Here is a 26,113-nt window from a genome sequence, read left to right on the forward strand (position 1 = left end):
CAAAATTCTCTGCCTGTTTTTCTATGTTTCAAAATAACTAGAGCACCTTTTAGAATTTGATTAATGGAAATGCAGTTAATAGACCTTCTCTCTATTTGTGAAAACAATATATTACCTTTCTGTCATGTTTCAATGCAGGAATTATTGCTCTGCCTTCTGAGCACCCTTTTAATCAATATTTATTGTGAACTTAACATTCCTAGGACTGACTTCTAGCTTTTGTAGATAATTTATACTATTTACAATGTATATTAAGATATATTTTTTGTATGTTCATATTATTTAAAATCTCCTAGCAGGCAGTCCCTTCCCGACTTCCCAAGGTGGTAAAAAGGTCACACAGAAAATACATGTATTTTGACTTAAGTTCGTTGTTATTGGCCCTCATTAATATATGTTGCTGAAGTGCATTGCATTTCAATTCTCGTTTGACCGTGGCTGTTGACAATTGAGCGATTCACTTAACAATTCGCTCCGGTAACAGAAATGGAGAGAGATAGTGATTGAATGAGACAAGCTTTTCCCCAAAGTGAGGACTGACTTCTAGCTTTTGTAGATAATTTATACTATTTACAATGTATATTAAGATATATTTTTTGTATGTTCATATTATTTAAAATCTTTATGTATATCATCTGTGTCGTCATGTTTATTTTTATACTGTTGCAGTGAAAACGTGTGGGTCAAATCTACAGGGACCATCAGGGACCTTTACATCCCCTAACTTCCCTATCCAGTATGAGAGTAACTCCCAGTGTGTGTGGATCATCACGGCCAGCGATCCAAACAAGGTATTAGAGCAGAGTCAAGGCTCTTCTGTTTTTCTAGCCTCGGAGTATTATTAGGTCTTGGACCAAGTACTGTTGTCATGTGGGGACCCACCACTAACAGACCTTTGGATCCTTACTCACTATTCACCTCTTCAGATGTCTAAATTGAGCAATGAGATGGGGATATAGTCCACACAGTTCACAGTTTTAGTCACCATGAAGGTACACAAGTTAAGTTTTGTGTCCCACCTATTCACATCTGCTTTACAGCACAAATAAAGCAGTTGCTTCCAAGATTAAAAGGCCACATATTGTAGATATATACTAGAGGTATGATGAGGCCCATGTTTACTGCAAAAGGTGGTGAAAATAATAATCTGACATGAAAGAAAAAGAGTTTTCTCATTGTTGCATGCAATCCCATAAGGTAATAAAAACTTGATTTACCTCAGAGTAGTCTCTTTGCACTGTAAATATGGTATTTATAAAGATGAAATAATGGCTTTAGATTTTCTGGATCAATTTATTGAATTAATCCCAGAAAGGGCTTAAAGAAGAGTATGAGTAATATGCTGTAATGTCTCACATGTGTTATTTCAAAACAAGGGAAACAGTTCCTCATTAGTTATATAATAAACACAAATTAACCTTTTTTTTCCTGGTCCCCCAACGAGTTCACCCTCATCTTTTAACATTAGAAAATTCTCCCTCCTAGCAGGCAGTCCCTTCCCGACTTCCCAAGGTGGTAAAAAGGTCACACAGAAAATACATGTATTTTGACTTAAGTTCGTTGTTATTGGCCCTCATTAATATATGTTGCTGAAGTGCATTGCATTTCAATTCTCGTTTGACCGTGGCTGTTGACAATTGAGCGATTCACTTAACAATTCGCTCCGGTAACAGAAATGGAGAGAGATAGTGATTGAATGAGACAAGCTTTTCCCCAAAGTGAAGAGGTCAAAGCTGTTTTCCTAATGGTCATTACTGCTCTTCTACATCAAATTTGTCTTTCTATTGGTATTCTTTCCAGTGAGTCATATACACAGGGGTGTCAGCTGTTATTATCCTGCTAATAAACAATAACCAATCAACTACCAGTCATTCAGAACTCACAAGGACTGGCGAGTGCCATAGCTTTGTGCCACTGTGCCCTCTCCTAGGCAAACAAACCATTGACTTGGCACTGAAACTTGGTCCATTAGTGTTATTATGATAATTATGCTTAAGCGTGCATTGTAATGAGGCTTTTACACATGGATATTTTGCAGGCATTGTCCTCCCCATGGCCAGAAAAGGGGAAGCTAAGGATGAGCAAGCAGCCATCATATGTTTGTCATCAACAGATGTGACATTCATGCCATCACAGCATGCTTTCTCTCCTCGCTAATCCATGCAAGCAAAGTGTAGGCTGAGATAATGTGGCTTTATTGTGCAATGTCTCTGCAGTAGACTCAATTTTTCACGATTATTATTAGTGTAAGGAGATATTGCCAGTTTGATTAGGGAATATGTCATTTTTTGTGATGTTATGTACATTTGTTAAGAGAAAAGGTATACGGTTGACAGCTGACAAAGATATCTCAAGGGTGGATGTGGACAATCAATTAATAATTTTGGACTTAGTATTTGATTTGTGCTCTTAAGTAATGTGAAGAGATGCTGCCATCAGTTTCTATATTGCTTTAAAGGATGTTTGCGCTGTGCTTTGTTTTTACAGTACGGCATGGACATGAACTATTCGTCAAAGCCTTATTTTATAAACAGTCAAAAATATGGACAAGAGATGAGTTTTATGTTTGCCTTCCATTTATCTCTTGATGCTATTGTTGATTTGAGCTTTAGGGGTAGTTACTGCATAATTAATTAAAGTACCAGAATAAAGGCTGTAATATGCAGCTATCTGAAGTATGAGATGGGAGGCAGTCTTAGGTTTTTAAAGCATTGTTTGATGAAACATTTTGCTGTCAGCTTGCAAAAATGTATATGACATTACATAGACTTTCTCTACATAGGCTTGCCTCTTACATTTTAGCTCTCTCCAGAAACATTTTCTCTAAAGAAAAGTTATGGAAACGAGCAGCTATGTTCGGAATGTCTTATAAATTAGATGGTAGCTCGAGAGTCATTTTAAATTACTACTCATCTGATTGAGAGGGTTTGGCTTATATACATGAAACCATGAATAAAAATGACTTTCAGGATTGCAATAGCAGTGCTGGCTGGTAGAGCTGTCAGTTTGAACCACTTTAATATAGTTGGGTGTAAAAAGAATGGCCTCCAACAGAAGATGGTGGGGCTTTACGACTCATAGTTCTGTTTGTATTGATAAGAATCTATAAAACATTGCAAACAAACAAATTGCCAAACATGTCAACATATGTACACAAACTATCTGCACTGAATGTTTACATAGAAATGCTTCAATAGGAATGCTCCGAAATATTGCTATGCTTCCAAGAATGACTTTGCTGCATTTTAACACTTAGCAAAGGACAGATTGTAGTAGTAATGTATTTTGTATTTCACAACAGGTTATTCAGATAAACTTTGAAGAGTTTGACCTTGAAATTGGGTATGATTCACTAACCATCGGAGATGGAGGGGAAGTAGGTGACTCTAAAACAATAATTCAAGTGTAAGTACTACATAAAATACTTAATTGGATATATTATTGTACCCAAATATTGCAGCCGATTGTTGCAGAGCTGGTTAGATATATATTTTTATATAATGTTTTGTAGCAATATTATACAAAGAACCTTGATTTAATTGAAAACTTTACCATTTACATTAAGGCTTACTTTTTTGAAACATACAGTCCTTTGTGATGCTCTATAATAAGGTTTATGCAACATTGTTTAAAGTATGCATCATTTTTTATTTCAGTTCATTTTACAAGACAAGAAAGTTTCTATATAGCATTGTGTGATGAGATGATGTTTGTAAAGTGTATTTTGATACCTCAATGGCTTCTTTGTTGCTGTGTCTGCAGGCTGACTGGGAGCTTTGTCCCAGACCTGATTGTCAGCATGTCCCATCAGATGTGGCTTCATCTCCAGTCTGATGAGAGTGTGGGCTCGATCGGCTTCAAGATCAACTATAAAGGTACATAGACTTCAATGCTGATATCATCTCTCACTGTCTGTATTCATGTTTGTGTCTGTGACTGTCTGGTTCAGCGAGTCCATTTTCCTTTCTGACTTTCTGTCCTTCTCCCTGTCTCTCTGTCTCTCACTCTCTATTTTATCTCCTTCTAAAAAAAAAAAAAACCTTCCTTAACCAGGCTCTCAGACTCTTCACCTGGACCTTTACAGATAATGTTAAAAAAGAAAAAAGTACCTCAAAGTACTTGGCTTGACTCAATCCTCTACTTTCCCCCTTTCCCCACACTCCCATTTCTATCCCTCCCCCATCATCCTCTCCTCTCACCCACAGAAATTGACAAAGAGAGTTGTGGTGACCCTGGTACGCCTCTGTATGGCTACCAAGAGGGTAGTGGCTTTTTAAATGGCGATGTTCTGCGTTTTGAATGCCAGTTTGGATTCGAGCTCATCGGGGAGAGGATGATAACCTGCCAGAGCAACAATCAGTGGTCGGCTAATATCCCCATCTGCATATGTGAGTCCAATACAGGCTTTTTTTTTCATGACAGCTAATGAAGCAATTACTTATGCCTTTGGAAAGTTCATGATGACACTAAAATATTGTAGGATAAATTACAGTGTTGTTAAATGAACATGCAGGGCATTGTGTGTAAACAGCAATATACATAATGTAAAATGGGAAATTGATAGCATATGCTTGCCTTGTTATTAGGTTCTCTTCTTTGAAAAAGAAGAAAGTAAGGTACACACAGTTGAACTATACAAATACTCTGGAGAAAGGAAACCTGGATCATACTATACATTGTCCTTTCTCAAGACAACTTGAACCCCTCCTGTGAATTTCACCATACCGAACCCATCCATAACAATAAGACTAGGTCGAAACCTAGAATGTGGCTGGTCTGCTCTTTATCTGTTTGCTTCTCTCCTATTCTTTGTGCTCACATGTACAGTAATGTAATACAGCCAAATTCCTAATAAAGCTGTTCTCATTTACCTGTTTTCCTTTTTCTGTTGTCAGACAACGGAACAAGGACTGACTGAAATGAGGCCCATTAGGACTACATGTTAACCAGCAGTCACTTCCAAGCCATTTCCAAGCTGCTGCTCTGCACTGCTAAAATCCTGAATTTATAACCACAATGTAGTCTGACAAAACCACAGTAAACATAAGTTAAAGACAACTATTTACATGTAAAATGATCACTCAGAGAAAAAGTTATAAGTTCATTCATGTCTGTGTCAGCTGCTATGCGGTCAGTTGAATAAAAACCGAAAGAGGTCTCTTCTACAGAAAGTAGCTAAGGTTTGTCCAAAAAGTCACTAGATTTGTCACTAGGTGCTTTTGTGAAAAAAGGTCCATAAATGGTTATTAAAAGATGGTAGAATCAACAAGGTGCTAAGTTGGTAACACTGCCTGTAAACACAACCAGGATGACGCAATAGAACTTTTTGTGCAAATTCATCTTGAAAGAGCAACGCTGAATGGGGAATCTCCAACACTCAACACATAGCCACGTGGCATTCAGCTGACCAGTGGTGTAACTTTATCAATCAGTCAGTCAGTCAGTCACAGACATCTCTGTTTATAGGGCTGGCCCTGCTGTTGCAGTCCAGCCAAAAATCCAGTCTCCTTTTTCTTCAAGTTCACTCTGTCAACTGGGACAGTATGCAGTATTCCTGGCCACTTATATTGTTCTATGTCTGTATTTTTGTACACTAACTCCTATACTCCACTGCCTTTCAGTTTCATGTTTCTCCAACTATTCAGCACCCATGGGAGCATTGCCATCTCATGATTGCTGAGCTAGTTATACAGTACTGACATTGTTCTATACTGATCTTTGTGCCTGATCCGGTCATGGCAGAATCCACAGTGTCGATTGTCATGTAACTGTCAGAGTTGGTATAAGGAAAACTGCCTCACCTGCGATTTTTAAATTTTTAAATCATTACTAATATATTCTGCACCCTCCATCACACAGTCCCCTGTTTCTCCAACTTCACTGCTCCCATGGGGACGGTATTGTCTCCTGACTACCCAGACGGCTACGGGAACAACCTCAACTGTGTGTGGCTGATTATCTCTGAGCCGGGCTCCAGAATCCACCTGGCCTTCAATGACTTTGACCTGGAGCCTCCCTATGACTTTCTCACTATCAAAGATGGGGACCAGTCAGGAGCCACAATACTAGGACGCTTCTCAGGGGCTGAAGTTCCTTCCCACCTGACGTCCAACAGCAACGTACTGCAGCTTGAGTTTCAGGCTGATCATTCTATGTCTGGGCGGGGGTTCAATATCACCTATAGCAGTAAGTGACTGTTAGATCTATTTAAATCAAACAATCATATCATAGAAAAGCATTTATAAGCAAATTTCCTTTTAGGATTAGGGATTAGTGTGATAAGTGTAGATCACTCATACCAAATATCAAGACTGTCTGTTTGAAATTCAAGATGTTTGTCTGACAGCTTGAATTTGTACATTATTTAGCAGTTAATTATTTTGCAGTTATCTTTAGAGATGCAATTATTGTGCAAACTAGTTATAATTTATATTTCATGAATAATAAAGAGGGAATTAAGTTCAACAGCACCTGTAATTTTTGTGAATGTGAATGTTCTCACTCACAATTGATACTCTGGTCCTTTTTGTGTGTTTTTTTTTTTTAAGTGATTTCTTCAGTTTTTAACAAAATCTTCTATGTACCTCATAGTGATCTTAAGGTGCCTCAACAAAAAGCAGCAAGTAGGAGATTACATACAGTGCTTAACTCTTGTGCCTCATTACCTAATAAAACGCTATTGTTATTCTTTTTTCTGTTGGCCAGGCAAAACAAGTTCTTAAAACAGAGGCTATTGTCATCCCCTGTAGTGCAGACCAGACCTCTTTTATTTTTTTTTCTGTTCGACAGACAGCTACATCCATTTCCCTTAGCTCCCGATTCCTTATTCACACAAGAGCGTTTGCCACTAGATCTTGTTGTCTTTCCTCTCATTCCAAGCTTTCGGGCGTAATGAGTGTCCTGACCCAGGCATACCGTTGAATGCCAGGCGCTTTGGGGACAGTTTCCAACTTGGGAGCTCTATCTCTGTGGTTTGTGAGGAGGGCTTCATCAAGACGCAAGGGGCTGACACCATCACATGCCATCTGGAAGAAGGCAAGGTGATGTGGAGCGGACTCATTCCCAAATGTGAAGGTACTGAAATGGAATAGGTAATATTTGTGTGGTTGCTGGACAGATAGATCAACTATTGAGTTAGGAAAAGAAAAAAAGAACAGAAGGGATTTTGATAAAAAAGTGAGTGGGTTATAAATGGAACATGCAGCTCAGAATCCACCCAAACTGGGCTAGATTTATCTTATTCTCAGGTGTTTGTGTAACTCCAGGCCTTTGGTGACTCATCCAATATTTTTTTCACATTTGTACAAAACGATTACTGAGTGCTGTCATCTTTAAAACAACTTTTCTTCTCCTCTCCTCTCCTTTCCTTATATTTGTTCTTTCTGACACCCCCCCACTCTTCAATATCTTTATCCTTCCCATCCTTCCCACCATTCTTCCAACTCTCTGCTCCTCCAGCTCCTTGCGGGGGCCACTACTCAGGGCCGTCTGGTGTCATCCTCTCCCCGGGGTGGCCAGGCTACTACAAAGACTCTTTGAGTTGTGAGTGGGTCATTGAGGCTGAACCGGGACGTTCCATCAAGATCAGCTTTGACAGGTTTGTATGACAGTACTGCAACAACTCAACCGTGGAAACGAAGATACACCCACTTACACAAAGACACAGACAAAAGTGGAGACAGCACACATTCCCTTATGTATGTATCCACATACTGTACTGCATGTTAGCACTACACAAAACATACCAATTTACACGCACACTGTACATGTGCAGCACAGATGTGTTACTCTTAATCCTGTAAAAACCTCTGAGTTACAAACAGAAATTCATAGGAACTGGAACGCAGACCTGGACCTAGTTTCCAAAAATGATGAAAGCCTGGAGTATTTCTTTATATTGCTTGCTGGCTCCCGCTCCTTCCTCAGAGTGCTGCAATAAAAAGAAAAAAAAACTCTGGGTTTAAGATCTGTATTTCTTAACATTAAAAAGCAAAACCATTAAATGTTCACATGTTATGCATATGTTCCTATGCTTAGTTTATGCAGTTTATACTGGCGTTACACAGGAAGTAATATCTTAATCTTTTTTTAAGTTCTTTGTGTATAACATGGAGAGGCGTGGATTTTCTTATTTCGAAAATGTCGGAAAGTATTTTTTTCTACATTAATAGTGATATTGGAACTGCTCATGTCACTTGTTTGATGTAGAGACAGAAAAGACTAAATGGCTTTAAATACTCTAATCTGTCAAACTAGAAGCATTGTTTTGATTACAAACAGTTGTCTACTCTGAAACTCCCTCTCCCCTCTCTTTTTACTTTAAAGGTTTCAAACTGAACTCAGCTATGACTTCCTGGAAGTGCATGATGGTCCCAACCTGCTCTCTTCTCTGATTGGCTCGTTTAATGGAACCCAGGTCCCTCAGTTCCTGTTTAGTAGCAGTAACTTCCTGTATCTGCTTTTCACCACTGATAACAGTCGATCAAATAGTGGGTTCAAGATCTTCTATGAAGGTGAGATTATACTGCTATTGCCTGCGTGCACTGCAGAACATAAACTGGATGAGTTATGAATGCAAAATTTTTTGGAACAATATAAAGATATTCGAAAACTTTCAATTAATTTTAAATTTGATACTGTATGTCAAATTAATGAAACAAATTAAAGGGACAGACGTCCGGGTTCACAGTGATTAATGACACTAGAAATTTAAATTGGTCTTCTGTTCTTGTAACACTATCGTAAAGCTTCTGAAACAATGTGTCAAGACCAAACTGTGTTGAGGATGTGTTTCAGGTTAGGTTCAGAGATAAAAATTGGAGAGTGAGACTACAGAATCTTAAACAATGATTATTTTTGTCAACACTGCTACTGTGAATCTTATATTATCTGTTACCTGATGTTAATTCTTCATACAATTATTTCAGGCCGAGCAGAAGTTTAAAAACCCCAATGTTAGCATGTTAGCATGTTAGCAGGACCTGTTGTGTGAAAGGTTAAGAAGCGGTGAAATAAAAGCCAAACCTGAGGACAAAGTTAGCTTTACATCTTAATCAGTGTAGCTCATTGAATATATCTCGTGCTGTAAATGTAAACAAATGCTTAAAGTAAATAGCAGAAAGTTCACTGGAATTGTGGGGACAACAAAGGAATAGATCAAGCACATTTGTCTGGAGTTGTGATCCTAGATGACAATATGCCTGTGGGGGAAGGGACTTGCCCGAATCCAAGTCCCCATGTTCACTGTTTGACTAATGTATTCTTGCACTTTAATGCTCCTTGTCAGGCACAACAGTAGCCCCAAGCTTCTGGGAGAAGGTTGACTTTATGTGCACAGACTGCTTAAGAAAATCTGGGCAAGGAAAGAGAACTATTAGCTCTCAGATGTATGTAATCGAATAGTCTGACTAACTACCGTAATAATTATTGTCAGGGTCGGACTGGAAGTCGGCCATATTGGGACCCAGTGGGCTGGTGGACTGTCCGAAAATCCATAGTTTTTAACGGACCTCTCTGTGTACCTGTCATTCGTAATGTGCACGAGAGCTTGCTATGTGCGTGTTCCGTACTTGGCTCTCTGGCCAATCACTACCAAGTTTCAACCCTCACCAGCCCGACCTGGACCTTGAGTCGATATATTTTCACGATTGTTTGCACTACCCTTGTCACTCAGATGTTATTCATAAGACATAGTTTGTTATTAGGTCTGCATAATTGACTGAAAGCAGACCACAAGTGCCTTTGTCTTATTATGTCATTTGTAGAATTGGTTTTACAAAATAGGGTTGTAGTGGATTATGCCTTGATTAAACTGAGGCACAGAAACAATGCATCATACCCTTTGTATATAATGGGTATTAGAAATAGTCATTTACTAAAAATTGTATAAAATGTTATCGAATCATAATTAGGCCCACATATTCAATGTATCTTTTCTGTCATTTCACTCCCGGACATTGATTTTCTGGTTAATCGATATTTTTGCATGGTATATTTCTTGTTTGTGTTTTACGGACGTAGGATTAGGGATGAATGTGAATTTTTTTTTTTTTCACCTAATTCCTGCACCCTAGTGGCCAGCAGTGATCAATTAATGCTCTACTTCTCTAACATGTTAAAGCAAAACATCATGTGTTTTTACTAAAAACATCAAATATTAGTCAAGAAGAGTGAGACAAGTTTTCTACCAAGGCCTAGCAATACAAAGTAGGAGTCCTAATATCACATTAATAATGTCAGTCTGGGCTGTTATTCAGATTATTAGTGTTGATGACTGTAATCTCTAGCTCACAAACCATATACTACAAGCCAGGCCTTAACTATGTTACACTGTTAACACTGTTTTGCCACATGGCAAATAAATAACCTCTGCAGGCCCTTCAGCAAAACTTACATGTCTCCTGCTGGACTACAATTATCACAGTGCTGTTTTGAATCATGTCAGATCTTACAATATTTGTTTGACTTGCTGAGTGTGTATATCAGGTGCTATTTAATTGTGCAGTGGGTGTTCTTTTATACACATTTCCCAGTGGGTAATGTACCTTTTTAAATGAACTTCATGCTGGGCTTACAGTCACTGATGCCAGACATAAATCCCATAATGAACAGGATACTATTTGCTGATATGTCTAAGTCCTTTGACTGGCTCAGTCCCATGAAACTACTGCAGCACCAGAAATTGGACTAGAACCAGGACACCTCTGAAAGAGAACAAAAGGTGATAGCAAGTTGCACCTACAGCTTTTTAGATAGATATATCTAAATATATCTAATATATCTTTTTTTATATATATATCGCATGTATGTCTGTGTATATATGTGTATATATATATATATATATATATATATATATGTATATATATAATATGTACCAGGGCTCAACAGTGCGAGCTTTTCACATTTGAGACTAAAAATAGATGGGTGCGAACTGTAAAATCTATTTTTTTTTTTTTTTTTTTTTTTTGCAACAAACCGGTTGATAACACAACAATGAAAATGACATGATCACCAGCACTAAACCAATGTTGTCTGTTGGTTAACATAGGTTCATTGGCTATTTGACCATTTTCCCCACATATATACAGTGGTCTCAGACTTTTGGACCCCACTGTTTATATCTTATCAGTCACTGATAATGATAACTGGTAACCCATACTATAACACAAAAACTAGACACTACATAAAGTTTGTGATCAAAAATAACTTGCTATAAAAATCAAACACAACATTAGTTAAATTCAATTGCCAAAGCAAGGTGTACAAAAAATGTCTCAAAACATATTCAAGAAGTAACTGTTTGATCTTAATTTTTCTAGTGGTTACACTGGACACATACTCCTGTATGGATCCTGGTATCCCAGTGAATGGTGTACGGTTAGGCCATGACCTGTCTATCGGCGCCACGGTGTCCTTCCAGTGTGAGCCGGGATACAGGCTGAGCCATGAGGAACCACTGGTTTGTGAGAAGAACCACTTCTGGAGCCATCCACTGCCCTCTTGTGATGGTACGTATACGGAGGTGTTGACCATGATATGATTCTTTTGAACACCTCAGAGCCTAATGACCCTGAAATACAAAGATCAACCTTCTTGTCCTTGAAACAATCCATGAATGTTAAGAGTATTGGAAAATACATCTAATAATTGACCTGGTTATGATTTTAAGTCCTGATTAAATTTTATACATTACCAAATCTTAGTTCACCAAGATGTCAGCATTACTTTGAGAGAAATTCAAATAAATATTGTATTTACAGATACAGTATGTATACAAAGTCAGTCTTTTAGCTACAAATATGGAAAGCTGCCACTAGTAGCTGCTATTAGTAACTGCCAAGATGTTTTTAAATAAATTTTGCAAAAGGCAGCAGGGTTCTTACAGCAGCTCCTTCTATTGCTGTATTAATTCTTAAATCTAAAACACAAAAACAGACAAACTCACAAAAAAAAACGTGGTTTTGTTGGCAAGAGGTAATGACGCAAGCATAAGTGACTATGGGTTGCCCACAGCAGGTCTGACTGACTAAACAGACGCTCGTCAAAATGCTTTTTATTCCACAAATATACTCCTCCTTGTGTGAACAACTTACCTAGGGTGTTATGAATCATTTAATACTGAAGACAGAGTATGCTCAACTTCAAAGCGTGAAGTTCAGCATGTTTCTGATAGCTTTGTATCTCACACGATCTCTTTCCCTGGGTTGTGTTTGTACAGTTTTGCCTTTTGTGCGATTTAGAAGCACACTGAAGGACGACTGTGGCGATTTATTATTGCAGTGTACAAACCGTAAATGATGTTCATTAGTCACAGGTCACTCAGCTGAAAGAATAAAATGAATAAAATACATGGAAGGGTTGGCAGGGAGCTCCATACCATGCATACAGTATACAGTGCCATGTTATCCAGCTTCATCTCAATGGTTTCCCTGAAAAATTCATTTTATATCTTGGAGCATTTTCTTGCCTAGGTGTGTGCAAGACTGGTGCCAAATGCCTTGGCTCTCTGCCTGTGGTGCTTCTGAAGTAGATTGTTTGCCAAGTGTACTCATCCACTTTTAATGACTTTATGTAATTTTGGCTCATTAATAAAATATTTGATATAATTTTGTTGGTGGGTAAGGATTCAGGCCTTGATGTGTTGTGCTTGCTGGAGGGCCCAAGGGTGGAAGGAGAAAAGAGAAGAGAAGGGTGGGTGTGTGCAGCTGTGGAGCCTCAGGCATCTCAGTGATTCTCCAAAACATCATCTGACATTCATTACTTTGAAAATATGTACATGCACAAGATTTCTACTTCTAATATTTGTCAGCGATTGCTGTTTTGAGGAAAGCATCTGGGCATATGGCTGCAATGCCACCCTTAGGGCATTCAGGCCAAAGAACACACACAAACACACACAAACACACACACACACACACACACACACACACACACAGACACAGACTTAAAGAAAAGAAAAAACAAAGCTTGTCAAATTTCAGTAATACTATATTTAAAAAAAACTTTTAGTTGAAACACAATGACAGCATAAGAAAATAGTTGTTTTTTTGATCGATATTCAACTTAGACCAGTTAACCTTCACACGGATCTAGCATTAACCGCCCGGGCCCCAGCAGCCCATGAGGTTAGAGATTTATCTCATTAACTTCCTATGATGAGATAACAAGCTTTCTGGCAGTAAACTATACGTCAATAGTCAACATGCATGAAAGTCATATTGCTGAGGTGACATTAGTGTTGTTGATTTAGCTAACAGTCTCTACCACCTCATCTGAAACCCACCGAGTTTTGCTTCTGGATTATCTTCCCAACCTGAAAAGTAGTTGGACACTGTGCTGGGATGATTGTTTCTATTTGGAAAAAATTCAAAATACTTTCAAGCCACAATCAAAATGAAGCAAGATGCTCTAATCCTCTGAATATGCTTGTGTATGTTGTTGTGCATTGTTATCGTTTTCAGTCTTTAAGTTTAAGATAACATAGGAGAAGAAAATATAGATGGATAACTGCATTAATGAATAATTTATTGTCCTGTTAGGCAGTGGGGCTGGCTTGGAGAGAGGGAGAGTAGAAAAAAAAAATATTGTGTTGGCAGAATTACAGGTATTCACAAAAATAACAGGACAGGATGTGATATGACTCAAATACATTATTCATTTAAATCGCTCCTCTGTCTTCAGGTGAAGGATTTATTGGTTCATTTACAATTTTCATTTTTTCAGCAACAGTTACCATTCATTATCTTCCTTTTTTATTCAGCATCATGTGGTGGGGATGTCAGGGGACCTGGAGGGATCATCTTATCACCTGGCTACCCAGAGCTGTATCCTAACTCTCTAAACTGTACATGGACTGTAGAAGTCAGCCATGGAAAAGGTAAGAAAACCCCACTAATTTCAAATAATACATTTTTCAGTGTAAAAGTGTACATTTAATTTTTTAAATTTGGGTCTAAAGACTTTTATTGTTTAGGAACCCGTAAACTATACGTTAGTTAAATATATCAATTTCATACATGTGTGAATTATTCACATACTGCTCCTCAGTAACAGCATATGTTTTATAGTCTTTACCACTCACTTGACACACTTAAGTCCTAAAAATGGCCAAATTATGAAATTAAAAATAAAAACAACACCCCCTCAACGGATTCCAAGAATATTACAGGCATTTATTATTATAAAGTGAGAAGTGCATAAAGCATATATATTACTGAGTAAAGATAATTTAAATGCACTGACTTTTTTCGTCATGGGCAACTGGCCAAACTCTGCGTGGAGATAATATCACACTCTGAGGTGTTCACTTATTGAAAAATTAACTATCTGCTTTAAAACGTGGTCTAGCATCAGAGAGTTCAGTTTAATTTGTAGCTTTTCTTTATCAGCAGTTTTTCCATTTATTGTACTTATTTGAGCACCGTTGTACAGTAGGCAGCTTTATACATTCCTCATTTGGATAGCAATTTTTCACCTACCTCATTTGATGAACAGCTTTGACATTTAGTGGTTCATCTGGTAAGAGCATTCTGGTATTTCAGTTTCATTCACAAATTATTCTTTATTTTATTAGTATAATTCCATTATCACAGCACTCACTGTGACTTATGTGATAAGTAACCAGTTCTCCCAGACGTTCATAATCATTATCATTTGAAAAGCACACTGAGCTAATCTCAGTCACCTAGCACTTAGCTGCATTATCCCTGTATTTTACCATAGTGTTTCTAGTTGATCCAAATCTAGCACCTATATTTTCTCTGAAGAGTCACCTTTGATAGTTGAAGTCTCAGTACGAGCAATCCCTCCACTCCACTCCATAAAAACAAAAATAAGCATTTTTTTAATTTCTGCCTCAGAATTGTCCAATTGTTTAATTCCTTATCAGTTCTTTTTCTTGTACACTGGCAAGGAAAATTATGTGAACACTACCTGGGTTTCTGCATTAATAAGTCATGAAATGTGATTTAATAAGATACAAATATAGACAAGCACAATGCTCTTAAGCTAATACCACACAAACAATCATAATATTTATTTTCTTCATGAAAATAAACATTCACAGTGCTGGTGGAAAAATTAAGTGAACCTTTGGATTCAATAACTGGTCTTTGGCAGCAATAATGTCAAACAAGTGCTTTCTGTAGCTGCGGATCAGACCTGCATGACGTTCAGAAAGAATTTTGGACCATTCTTCCTACAGAACAGCCTCAGCCAAGCCATATTCTGAGGAAGTCAGGTGTGAACAGCTCTCTTGAGGTCATTCCACAGCATTTCTATTGGGTCGAGGCCTGGGCTCTGACTGGACCACTCCAAAATGCAGATTTTCTCTGTTGGCTGGATCACAACTGCAGGGCCAGCCCTATGAATGCAAATGTGAGTGAGTGATAGAGTGAGTGATAGAGTGAGTGATAGAGTGAGTGATAGAGTGAGTGATAGAGTGAGTGATTGATAAAGTTACACCATTGGTCAGCCGTGTGACTGACTGCTGAAGTTACGCCATTGGTCGGCTGAGTGTTGGAGTTTCCCCTTTGGCCATTGCCCTTTCAAAATTAATTTGTGCGAACAGTTTCTTATACGTTATCATGCGTTTATAGGCAGTGTTTCCAACTTAGTGCCTTTGTCGCTAGATTTATAGAATTTTCACACACCCCTTTTAATAACTGTTCTTCACAAAAGAAGCGACAAATTGAGCGACGTTTTGGAGAAATCTTAGCTACTTTCCGTCAAAAAGATTTGCCAGTACTGCCCTGCGAGTGCGAGGTCAGGCTAACCCTCCGCAGGCACACTTCTCTATGAGAGGCATACCTTTTTCCTTGTCTGACAAAAGAAACAGAAAAACATGTAAATGGGAACAGCTTTATTGAGAATTTCACTGTATTAATATACTGTATATGTGAACACAGAGAGTAGGAGAGAAGCAAACAGATGGTCCAGCCACATATTATGATTTGACCTAGTCTTGTTGGAAATCATTCTGTAGTAGATTTGCTTTGATTTTAAGGGTCATTGTACTCCTGCATCGCTCAACTTCTGCTGAGCTTTAGCTGGTGGACACTCTCCTGTAAGATACAGCAATAAAGTTGGGAATTCATTTTCCCCTCAATGATTGTGAGCTTTCCAGGCCCAGAGGCAGCAAAGCAGCCTCAAATCATGATGCTCCCTCCACCGTGCTTCACCTATGGGATAATGTTTTCATGTTGGTATGAAGTGCCCTTTTTATGTCACCTGTAGTGGTGCATGTTCTTCCCAAACAATTCAACCTTAGTTTAATCACAAAATCTTGTCCATAAAACATTTTCCTAATAGCATTGTGGAGTGTCAGGATGCTCTTTGGCACACGTCAGGCACACAGTGATGATTTTTTTTGAAGAGCAGCAGCTTCCTCTGTGGTGTCCTGCCATGGACACCATGCTCCATGCAACCATGCACCATGATTTGCGTATGATGGACTCATGAACAGAGATTTTTACCAGCTTCAGAGTTTCCTCTAAGCCTTTAGTTTTTACTCTGGGGTTCTTTTTTTGCTCACTGAGCATTCTGCATTGTGCCTTTGGAGTCATCTTATCTGGGCACCTGCCTCTGGGGAGAGTAGACACAGCACTAAATTGTCTCCATTTATAGACATTTTGTCTCACTGTGGACTGATGAATTTCTAAAATCTTTGACATAACTTTGTAACCCTTTCCAGTTCATGCAAATCAACAATTCTTGATCATAAGTCTTTTGCGATCTCTTGCGTAAGTCATGGTTCAAATCAGCAGATGCTTCTTGTGAGTAGCAAGCTCAAAATGAATCACTTTTAAATCGAAGTAGCTCTAACCCAGACCTCTAGTCTTGTCTCATTGATTGGACTTAAGGTTTGGTATCTGATGACATCAGTTAGATTTTGTTGATGTCAATAGCCGAGGGGTTCACATACTCTTTCCATCCTATGGTGTGAATGTTTGAATGATGTAGTCAATATAGACAAGAACAATACAATGTATTGTGTATTATTAGTTCTAATAGATTGTCTTTGTTTGTAAGTGTAACTTAAATGAACAGCTGATAATATTTGAAGACAAATTTATACATAAATGCAAGTAACTCTGAGGGGTTAATTTTACATTTGCGTTCACTTCACACTTCATATGTAGCTTCTGAGAGTAGACTAACATACAATAAAGTAGTGGAGTATCTAATTACATCACTTAGTTCTCCTATCCACAGCATTATACTTTTCATTTCTTACATGTTTCCTTTAACAATTAACAATAACTGAAGGCATGAAACTCAATTTCACCTACAACTGAAAAATGATTGACAACTCTAAATGATGAAAACTTCAAACTAATTGACTAATTGTAGTCAAAATTAACACAAGGCCTAATATGGTGTAGGCTCAGCTAATCAAAATGCCTAATGAATTTAGTGTGGGGCTAACCTCAAACCTCACATAAAAACTGCCATTCTGTAGCCATTGTACTACTTCCATGTCCTATATAATATATATTTTCTTTAGATGGGTTTCATTATATTGATGAGTTCAGATTTACATCTAAACTCTCTGAAACGTAGGACATGCTTCCTGTCAGTGGATGCAAAGGCTGCATGAAGAAAAATGTAAAGCTCTTGCTTTATATGTGAAAACAGATTATACATTTTTGATCATGGCAGTGATTTACCCTGTGTATCTTTATCCTGTGGCTACTGACTGGAAGACAAATTCATCTTTAGGGAGAGTATATACATAAGTATTCCACCCTGTAAATACTAACATCTCATACCAACTGTATTAAAATATTGGGATGTCCCCTCAAAGGGATGGCTCTTCATTAATTGATCATTTGCCTTTACTCTCTGTAATAGAACTGTTGTTTTACAGAGCACAATCAATCATTTCTTTGTTATTTATTTTTTAGCCATTTGGGACTTGCTTTCTCAAGTGAGCCAAACATAATGAAGGACATTATAGAGTCATATTCGAAGAGATTCAACAGATGGCATTAGAATGTAGAAAGTACTGAAAAGCAGCCAGCCGGCCATCATGGATGAAATAATGTTGTTATTGGGTGTTGAGTTACAGTGGGAAAATTGAAGCAGGTTGTACAGCCCTAGATCTTGTTTACTAGCCTAAATAATAGTTGTTGGGTTTTTTTGATAGAATATTTCTGACCAACCTGAAAACAATTTATAGATTTTATTTGCTGCTATAGCAGCTTTTCTGTCATTATTCTGATTATGTTCTCTCTTCTGACATGTATCTGTAGCATTGGCCTGCTAGGCCAGTTAGGGATGTTCTAAACTTGTACAAGGTGGGCAGATGCCAAAGTGTGAGAAATACTGACTAATTCTCATGGAAGTTTCATAAAAAGAAAGGCCATCGGCGCAAATCAAACTTTTTTTTTTCAGTTTTCACTTTGTTTTCTGTTGACTTTGAAATTGCTTTTAATCTTTCAGTGTCTTTTTTAATGTTAACATTTTCCTTTTTTCATTTTCATTTAAGAATGATAATTTTGGTAGGATTTATTATAGTATGCCCATTCCTTGTCCTGCTGTGGATTGAAGCAATCAATAAATGAAAGAAAAATGCATTATGTAGATTGATGTGAAAACCAAACTAATATCATGATAATGACATTTGAAATTATAGCTAAAATTTATATTGAATAGTCACATTCAGTTTGAGGCCATTGCTTTAAATTCTAGTTAGTGCCCTACAGGGTATTTTACAATGTATTTCTTAACCTTATGGGGTCAGTAAGGACATGAGAAAGAAAATTTATGCATTACATATTATATTCAAAGCTCTCTCTGTATCTTTATCAATGATTCTTTGTGTTTTCTTGAAAACCTCTAACACTGGACTTTCTTATTTTCTCCTCCAAGGTGTCCAATTCACTTTTCACTCCTTCCACCTGGAGGATCATCATGACTACCTTCTGATAACAGAAAACGGCAGCTTTGCTCAGCCACTGGCTCGACTCACCGGCTCAGAGAGGCCTGCGCCAGTTAACGCTGGCCTGTATGGGAACTTCAAGGCCCAGCTACGCTTCATTTCTGACTTCTCCATATCACTGCAGGGATTCAACATCTCCTTCTCAGGTATGAAGGCATATGCGGTTTCTGTGTGTAGGAGGCAGGGAGGGGAAGTGTTGGTACGTGTAAAGTAAGGATGGGCAGGGAAGATTTCAAAAGAGGAAGGACGAGTTGTGTATGAATTGTCTAGAGGAGGAAGAAAGGAGGACTGAGAATGCTAAAAATGTGGTGGGTGGAGTTTTTAAGTAGAAGAAGACACAGAGACAGACAGATGGAAAGAGAAAGACAGCTCATTCAGTGATGAGATCAAAAGTAGTAAGCCTCTCTAAACTATGCATAAAGTAGAGTGAGAAGTGGTTTGTCGGTCGGAAATGGGAGCAGGCTTAAGGTAGACCATGCCTCAGGCTGTGCTGATCAGAGGAGGATAATTAAGAAACAACGAGGTCACGCGGGTGGAGGGTGTCTGACCATGATAGGAATGATCATCAAAGCATGCCAAGTGGGTCAGTATCCTCAGGACGAAGGAGACGGAGGGAAAAGAGAAGGGGGGTCTACAGAAATAATGGGGCCCCCATTTGGAGACTAAGGAATCGAGAAATGGAGAGAGGTGGAGATACAAGGCTTAGGGAGGGAGATTGAGAGAAAGGAGATGAGACAGATGGTGATGAGTGAGCAGTGCTGATGGAGAGGGCGGAGAGAGAGAGAGAGAGAGAGAGAGAGAGAGAGAGAGAGAGAGACATCGTAAAGTCAAAAAAGAGAGAGAGTATTCATCAGCATTCTGGCTAAATGTTTCCCTGCTGTGTGGTGAAGTGAAGCATAACTTATGCAGCCATGAATATTCATGACATTTAGTTTGTGATTGTGTGTGTATGTCCTTGCATGCTCTGTAATTAGCATCTATAGATTTCCTGATTAGAATTCATTTTTTAACCTTTTATGACCTTCGATGAAAATTTGCCAATGCTGTCAGGACACATCCTGCTGTAAGGTGTTGCTGTGCTGAAATCAATAGGCCTACGTAGCTCTGCATAATGCCAGGTACAGGCCGTGAGAAGAATGCTGCCGGGAGTAAGACCTTATTCTTCTTACGCAGCCTGAGTTGCATCCACATCTTAAATGATAAGGCCACCAACAGCCCATATATAATAATGCTGCAGACGGGGTGACCTAGATTTTAGAGAGCCCATCCTTCATCCAGACATCCTGGGTTCAAGCTTTTAACATGTATCCCAACCTGATGAAGTGTCCTTGAGCAAGACAGTTAATCCCCACAAGCTATGATATCGTTGTCTTTGGCTGAATGTGCGAGCAAGAGAACAGGCTGATTCTCCCCATGGGGATTATTGGCAATATTGAGTATACAGTAAGTAACAAATTATTGTAATAGAATATTAATAATATTTTTTGTGGGAAAGATAACATTTTTATTTGTTGCAACTTATTGTTTGGGCTGTCGTGTTTCCAGAGTATAATCTCGAACCCTGTCAGGACCCTGGAACACCTCGGTTTGGCTGGCACACAGGCTCCAGGTTTGGAATTGGTGATTCGCTGGCGTTCTACTGCAACACAGGCTATCGTCTACAGGGGGCGAGGGAGATTGTGTGCTTGGGAGGTGGCCGTCGCATGTGGAGTGCCCCTCTGCCAAGGTGTGTGGGTACGTGGTCAGCTGCTTTTATTCTGTTTTCTTCCTTGTTTATGTATGTGTATTGCAGAATTTACCGTGTTAGCAAATTTCAGGTTTTAAATATATTTGGCACAGATGCAAACTTTTTATTAAACATTCAAGAACTCAATTAAAAGCAATTAACTACAATTAAAAGCTCAGATCTGTAATTAATACTGATTTGATGTAATGTGAGATCTCATTTCCACTGAAGGGTGCTCCAAGGGCAGGTTCCAGGGAGAGGAGTTCAGGGACAATACAACTGCACTGTTTTTTTTTTTTTTTTTCCCTCCAGAGATGCTCACTTACATTACTCACACATTTTAAGAGCTTACTCCAGAGTTCTAGCCATTTCATAGTAGAGACTTTGTGTCATCTGAACTAGTCCCATCACACCCTGTGATGGAGTGCTTAACATGTTTTTGCACAACCCTGCTTCTAGCACACCAGTTTAGCCCTGTGTTAGAAAAAGGACTGCTATAATCACATGAATTTTACAAAAATAATAGTGGTTGGAGTCACATAGGAAAAATATTTATCAAGGGCTTATAGTGACTTCTTTTAATTGGTAATGAGTTTTAAAGCAGGCATGCTCTTGTTTTAAAGTAAAACAAATACATTTAAAGTTGTGCCATGTGTTTTCTAGGTGTACATAAACCATGCAGAAAAATGCATAGCATGTTTTGATGTCCATTTACTTGTTGATTAAGAACAGTTAATTTTGGAAAGTATTCTACTTTTTTGTCTTTTACAATGAGCGTTAAATAATCTACTCAACATTTCACAATGTGTCATTGCCAGCTGATAATGATTGTTACAATACTAAAGTAATTCAAGGAATGGACACTTGGATGACTCAGTAATAAGGATCATCCAAATAAACCTTTGAATTATACCTTTATCTCTTAGGTAACATGCTGATAAATCTGTTATATAATGTCTATTAACTCAAGTGTACTTATTTTATTGCAACTCTAGTGGAGATTAGGAACTGTTTTTGCAGTTCCTGTTGTTGGTTAACTGATTATGTTTGTGTGTTGGTTTTCTTGCAGCGGAGTGTGGAACGACAGTCTCCAACAATGAGGGAGTTCTTCTGTCACCAAACTATCCAGTGAATTATGACAACAGCCATGAATGTGTGTACAGCATTCAGGTCCAAACAGGCAAAGGCATCAACATCACTGCCAGCACCTTTCAACTTGCACAAGGTGACATCCTCAAGGTAAAGACACAATGCAGTCACTCGTCTTTGTTCTCTGAAAATGGATAACCAACAAACAAACAGAGGGCTTGGGTTAAGAAGTAACTCAAATCAATTTGTCATATTTTAATTAATGGTTAAGTATGTGCGCCAGGACCTGGTGCTTTTTATTATGTACAACATAGGAAAATAGAAAAAAGATTTTCTGGAAAGCACCAGGCAGAAGGCAGAATTGTTTTGCCTTGGAAGTCAGAGTAAAGGTCAAACAACAACAGCAGCAGCAACAGCAGCATCCCTTTGGGAAGGAAAGGATTCATTTCTTTGCTCAAGGGCATTTTAACAGTTTGGGTAAGCACCACAGATGTAATGCAAATGACTACGTTGTCCCCACTTCACAGCTGGAATGCACTCTTTTTGGGATGCAGATGTCTTGTGTAATGCTTCCATTAACAGCATTGTAGCCTACTATCTGTGTTTTTAGTAATGGAGTTGTGTTGACCTCATGTTCTTACTCATTTTTTGAACATCTGAAATGTGGAAAGACATGCTTAGAGAGCTAAATCAACTTGAAGAAAATGAAAAACAAAACAAAACAAAACAAAACAAAGAATGCCTCAGTAGAATTTCATAGGAGGGGCCCAGAGCCTTGTATTTCATTTCTTGTTATATCACAGATGTCAGTCAGAAAAGATTATGTACAGTACACTGCTGGAAATTCGTACTTGCGGATTTAAAATGATACTTCTTCAACACAGAATTTCCATTAGGTGCATGGATCAAAATTGTGATTGTAAATTCTTTGATTTAAAAAAAAAAAAAAAAAGAATAAAAAATCAAGATTAAAAATGGAATTATGTTTTGCAAAAATCCACAAAACCGAGTAAAGCAATACAAGTACCTAATTCTTTGGTTGGAGAATGCACTGGACATCATGAATCCCATCATCAGTCTGGATAATTCAGCCCTACAGAGGCACAGTATCAAGATACTGGGAGGAATTACGATCACTCCAATCTAATTTTCACATCTTCTTTAGGACATTGGTTTTTCAATAGAGTTGCCATATAAAACAGGATATACAGTACTAATAGCTTCTTTTTAATTGTTGCTCTCTTTCTTAAGTATTAATATTTAACTCTTAATTTTATCATTGTACTTTATTGTATGTTTTATATCCTCTGTAAGCAGCAAAACTCTGCATCATGTCCCTCTCTGTCTCTGATCAGGTGTATGATGGTAGGGATGGTGCAGCCCCACTCCTTGGTACCTACACAGGCACGGTGATGCAAGGTCTGTCCCTCACCAGCACTTCCAACTATCTGTGGCTTGAATTCTACTCTGACCAAGAGGTGACGGCAGTGGGGTTCCGGCTCATATACCACAGTAAGTCACATTTCATTTCCCTCGGGCAGGACAGCCCTAAAGCTTTTCCAAACGAGTGAATTTAGCCTCACTTCAGGAGCCAGCCATTTCAAGTAGTAGAATTTTAAAGAAAATTTTAATTGACCCTCGCCCTGCTTCACTGTGTCGTTCACTGTCAGGGTATCCATTAAACACAGCATGATGTTTCTGCTCCATTCCTGCAGGAAAATTAGCTTTTTTCTTTCTCTCCCTTTCCCTCCCTCTTCCTTCCTCTATGTGAATCCCTTTTCCTTCTTTTCCTTGCACTCCACTCATGCAGTAAGCATCTATGTCTGCGTAACTGCATCTTTTTAAAACAGGTGTGGTTATGTGTGTGTGTGTGTGTGTGTGTGTGTGTGTGTGTGTGTGTGTGTGTTAGCAGTGCGTATGTGCATGCACTGTAGACAGTGTGTACCTTTACATTTGTGTGAGTGTGTGTGTGTGTGTGTGTTGAAAGTTTGGGTCATTGCTGTAGGCGGGCCAGCAAAAGATGGGATTTGTTTCTCCCCCTAATTGACTTGCTGACTATGTATGTTTGCTAACTGTTTCTAATTTATTGCTGTGACAAGAGAATGTTTTGACAACATTGCATTTAGCAGTTCAATTTAAAGTCTTGTTGTGTTTTCACCTGCAATTCTTTTTCCTACCCGTGGGTTTCGTAAGGTAGAATGCAGCATAGTTAGTGGGAATTTTTGACTAACTTGTTGTTACTAGGCCTACCCTAGCTATTTAATTTCTTTGATAATTAAGCTAAATGTACCAGGAACAAACAGTTATAATAAAGTTCAAATAAAATAACAGTTTACGAGAGAGTACAGTTTGGCATTACTCGTAAACTGTTAGAGGTTTTAGATCCTGACAGACCTGCAAGATAATAATAAAATATACAGTATTCAAGAATGTGTACTCATTTACAACAACTAAATAAACTGCCATTGCAGCATCTAAATGCATCTTCAAATAGTTCAGAAGAAATGACAGTTTAATTATAAGATGCCTTTTGAGATACAAAATTACCCATAATTAAGTGTCACATAATTGGATTTCATTTCTGATTTTTCCAGGGATGTGCACAAGGTAGATAGCAGAATGCAAGCCTGCACCATTTATCCATCTCAAAGTGCAGTCTTTGCTTGGTCATTTCAACCAGAATGAATAGCCCCTTTCAGCTTGGAGAGGATTGACTGATGTATGAACAGCAAGAGAGCAAGGAGAAGGTGGGGTATGGGCAGCTTAAATCTTGTCTGAACATGAAATGTGATCACGTTTTCATGACTCTTCTACCAAAAGCGCTGAGGTAATTTTCTAAATGTGAAGAGTAACTGCTGGAGATTTATACTGGGCATATCTGGCATGGGCATGGACCTCGCTGTGAGAGAAGATCATAAATCAGCACAGCTGGGTTTATGTGCGGCCACTGTTGCTGCATAGCAGAACACTTACATTTAATACCTGAAAGAGAGCAACACATATAAAGGCCATGGTCAACTTCAGACATGGTGAGCTAAAGAGTTATGACAACATTTTCTTGTTTGTGGCTTGTTTATTTTATTTCTTTTCTAATACCCTAAAGTGTTAGGAGGATGAACTGTTTTTCAATCTTGGTAAATGTCCACACTCAATTGAACATTTAATTGTGAACGTCTAATTGTGCTCTCTTTTCAAAAGGATTCTTTTACTGCCAAGTAATATAATGGCACTGTAAGCCCAGCTCTCATTTGTCCTCAACCGGAAATTAATTCTAAAAGCTCAATCAGTACCTCTTTACAATACAGATAAATGGGAATATGATGTTGGTTTACAGAATGGCTGCTCTCCAATGGACTTGGTCTTAATGCTGACTCACAGTTCTGTCTTTGTTTGTGTTCATGGTCTGTGTATTATGTCATTCTTCAACTCATATTCTTCTCTACCCTTCTCTCTTTTTTTTCTGATCTTACTTGTCCAGGCTTTGAGCTATCCAACTGTGATGATCCAGGTGTGCCACAGTTTGGCTTCAAAGTTAGTGACCAGGGTCATTTTGCTGGAAGTGCGATCACGTTCGGCTGTGATCAAGGTTACACCCTGCATGGCAGTGGCATACTCAAGTGCATGACTGGGGAGAGAAGAGCATGGGACAACCACCTCCCGTCCTGTATAGGTAATCCCTTCTGCCTATCTCTGTGTCTAGACATTCTGTCCATCTCTTTCTCTCTTTCTAGTATCTTATATTATTATTCAGACTAGGTACACTGTCAGCATTGCTCAGATAGGTGTTAATCCCAAGGATTTATCCCTACATGATTTCTACTTAATTGAACTGCGTTAAAAGAAAATACACTGTTCGTCATTTTGTAAGAGAATATAAACAGCTCTGATGTTTTATTGCGAATCATTGATCTCTCTTTGTGTTCTTGATGGAAAAACAGGCTGTATAGAGCCATGAAGAACACTATACTGAAGTAATCTGAATTGCAATTGAGCTTTCACTGTGTTTCTCTTTCTCTGTTTCATTTGTAGCATATGTAATTTAGATATTTGAATTCACAAGCAATTGATCACCATTTTTGTAGAAGTAAAAACATCTCAGATTGAGTCATGGACATAATGAACAGTCTTGGTTGTAGCTTCATATTCAGAACATGCTGAGACAGAGAGGCAGAGAAATGATAAAGCTGTAACCTGCTTGCTGCTAGACTCTGTTGTCAAGCCATGTCTGTTTGTTGATGTCCAGCCGTGATGGATTACGGTAAAACATAATTTACAAATTCCGGACATGTGCAGAATTGCACTTTAAATGCCAGTGTGTCCCACTGCCTTTTTCAGTGAAACATGTACTGTATTTTCTT

The 26,113-nt window shown here is 38.4% G+C and overlaps 1 protein-coding gene across 5 annotated transcripts in view; it reads left to right on the forward strand.

Moving 5' to 3' along the window:
• Positions 1 to 26,113, forward strand: part of LOC120784015 (CUB and sushi domain-containing protein 3-like) — a 160,438-nt gene that overhangs the window by 17,514 nt on the left and 116,811 nt on the right. For all 5 annotated transcript variants that reach the window (XM_040117427.1, XM_040117423.1, XM_040117425.1 and 2 more), the window contains exons 6-20: positions 670 to 791; positions 3,302 to 3,405; positions 3,763 to 3,875; positions 4,206 to 4,388; positions 5,860 to 6,186; positions 6,880 to 7,074; positions 7,459 to 7,597; positions 8,326 to 8,513; positions 11,319 to 11,507; positions 13,760 to 13,876; positions 18,871 to 19,086; positions 20,486 to 20,674; positions 21,736 to 21,905; positions 23,111 to 23,267; positions 25,234 to 25,425. In XM_040117427.1, coding sequence (XP_039973361.1) covers positions 670 to 791; positions 3,302 to 3,405; positions 3,763 to 3,875; positions 4,206 to 4,388; positions 5,860 to 6,186; positions 6,880 to 7,074; positions 7,459 to 7,597; positions 8,326 to 8,513; positions 11,319 to 11,507; positions 13,760 to 13,876; positions 18,871 to 19,086; positions 20,486 to 20,674; positions 21,736 to 21,905; positions 23,111 to 23,267; positions 25,234 to 25,425 — 2,601 coding nt within the window. The remainder of the gene's footprint in view (positions 1 to 669; positions 792 to 3,301; positions 3,406 to 3,762; positions 3,876 to 4,205; positions 4,389 to 5,859; positions 6,187 to 6,879; positions 7,075 to 7,458; positions 7,598 to 8,325; positions 8,514 to 11,318; positions 11,508 to 13,759; positions 13,877 to 18,870; positions 19,087 to 20,485; positions 20,675 to 21,735; positions 21,906 to 23,110; positions 23,268 to 25,233; positions 25,426 to 26,113) is intronic.

The sequence above is a fragment of the Xiphias gladius genome, chromosome 22 (assembly GCF_016859285.1).
Source record: "Xiphias gladius isolate SHS-SW01 ecotype Sanya breed wild chromosome 22, ASM1685928v1, whole genome shotgun sequence".
Taxonomy (NCBI): Eukaryota; Metazoa; Chordata; class Actinopteri; order Istiophoriformes; family Xiphiidae; genus Xiphias; species Xiphias gladius.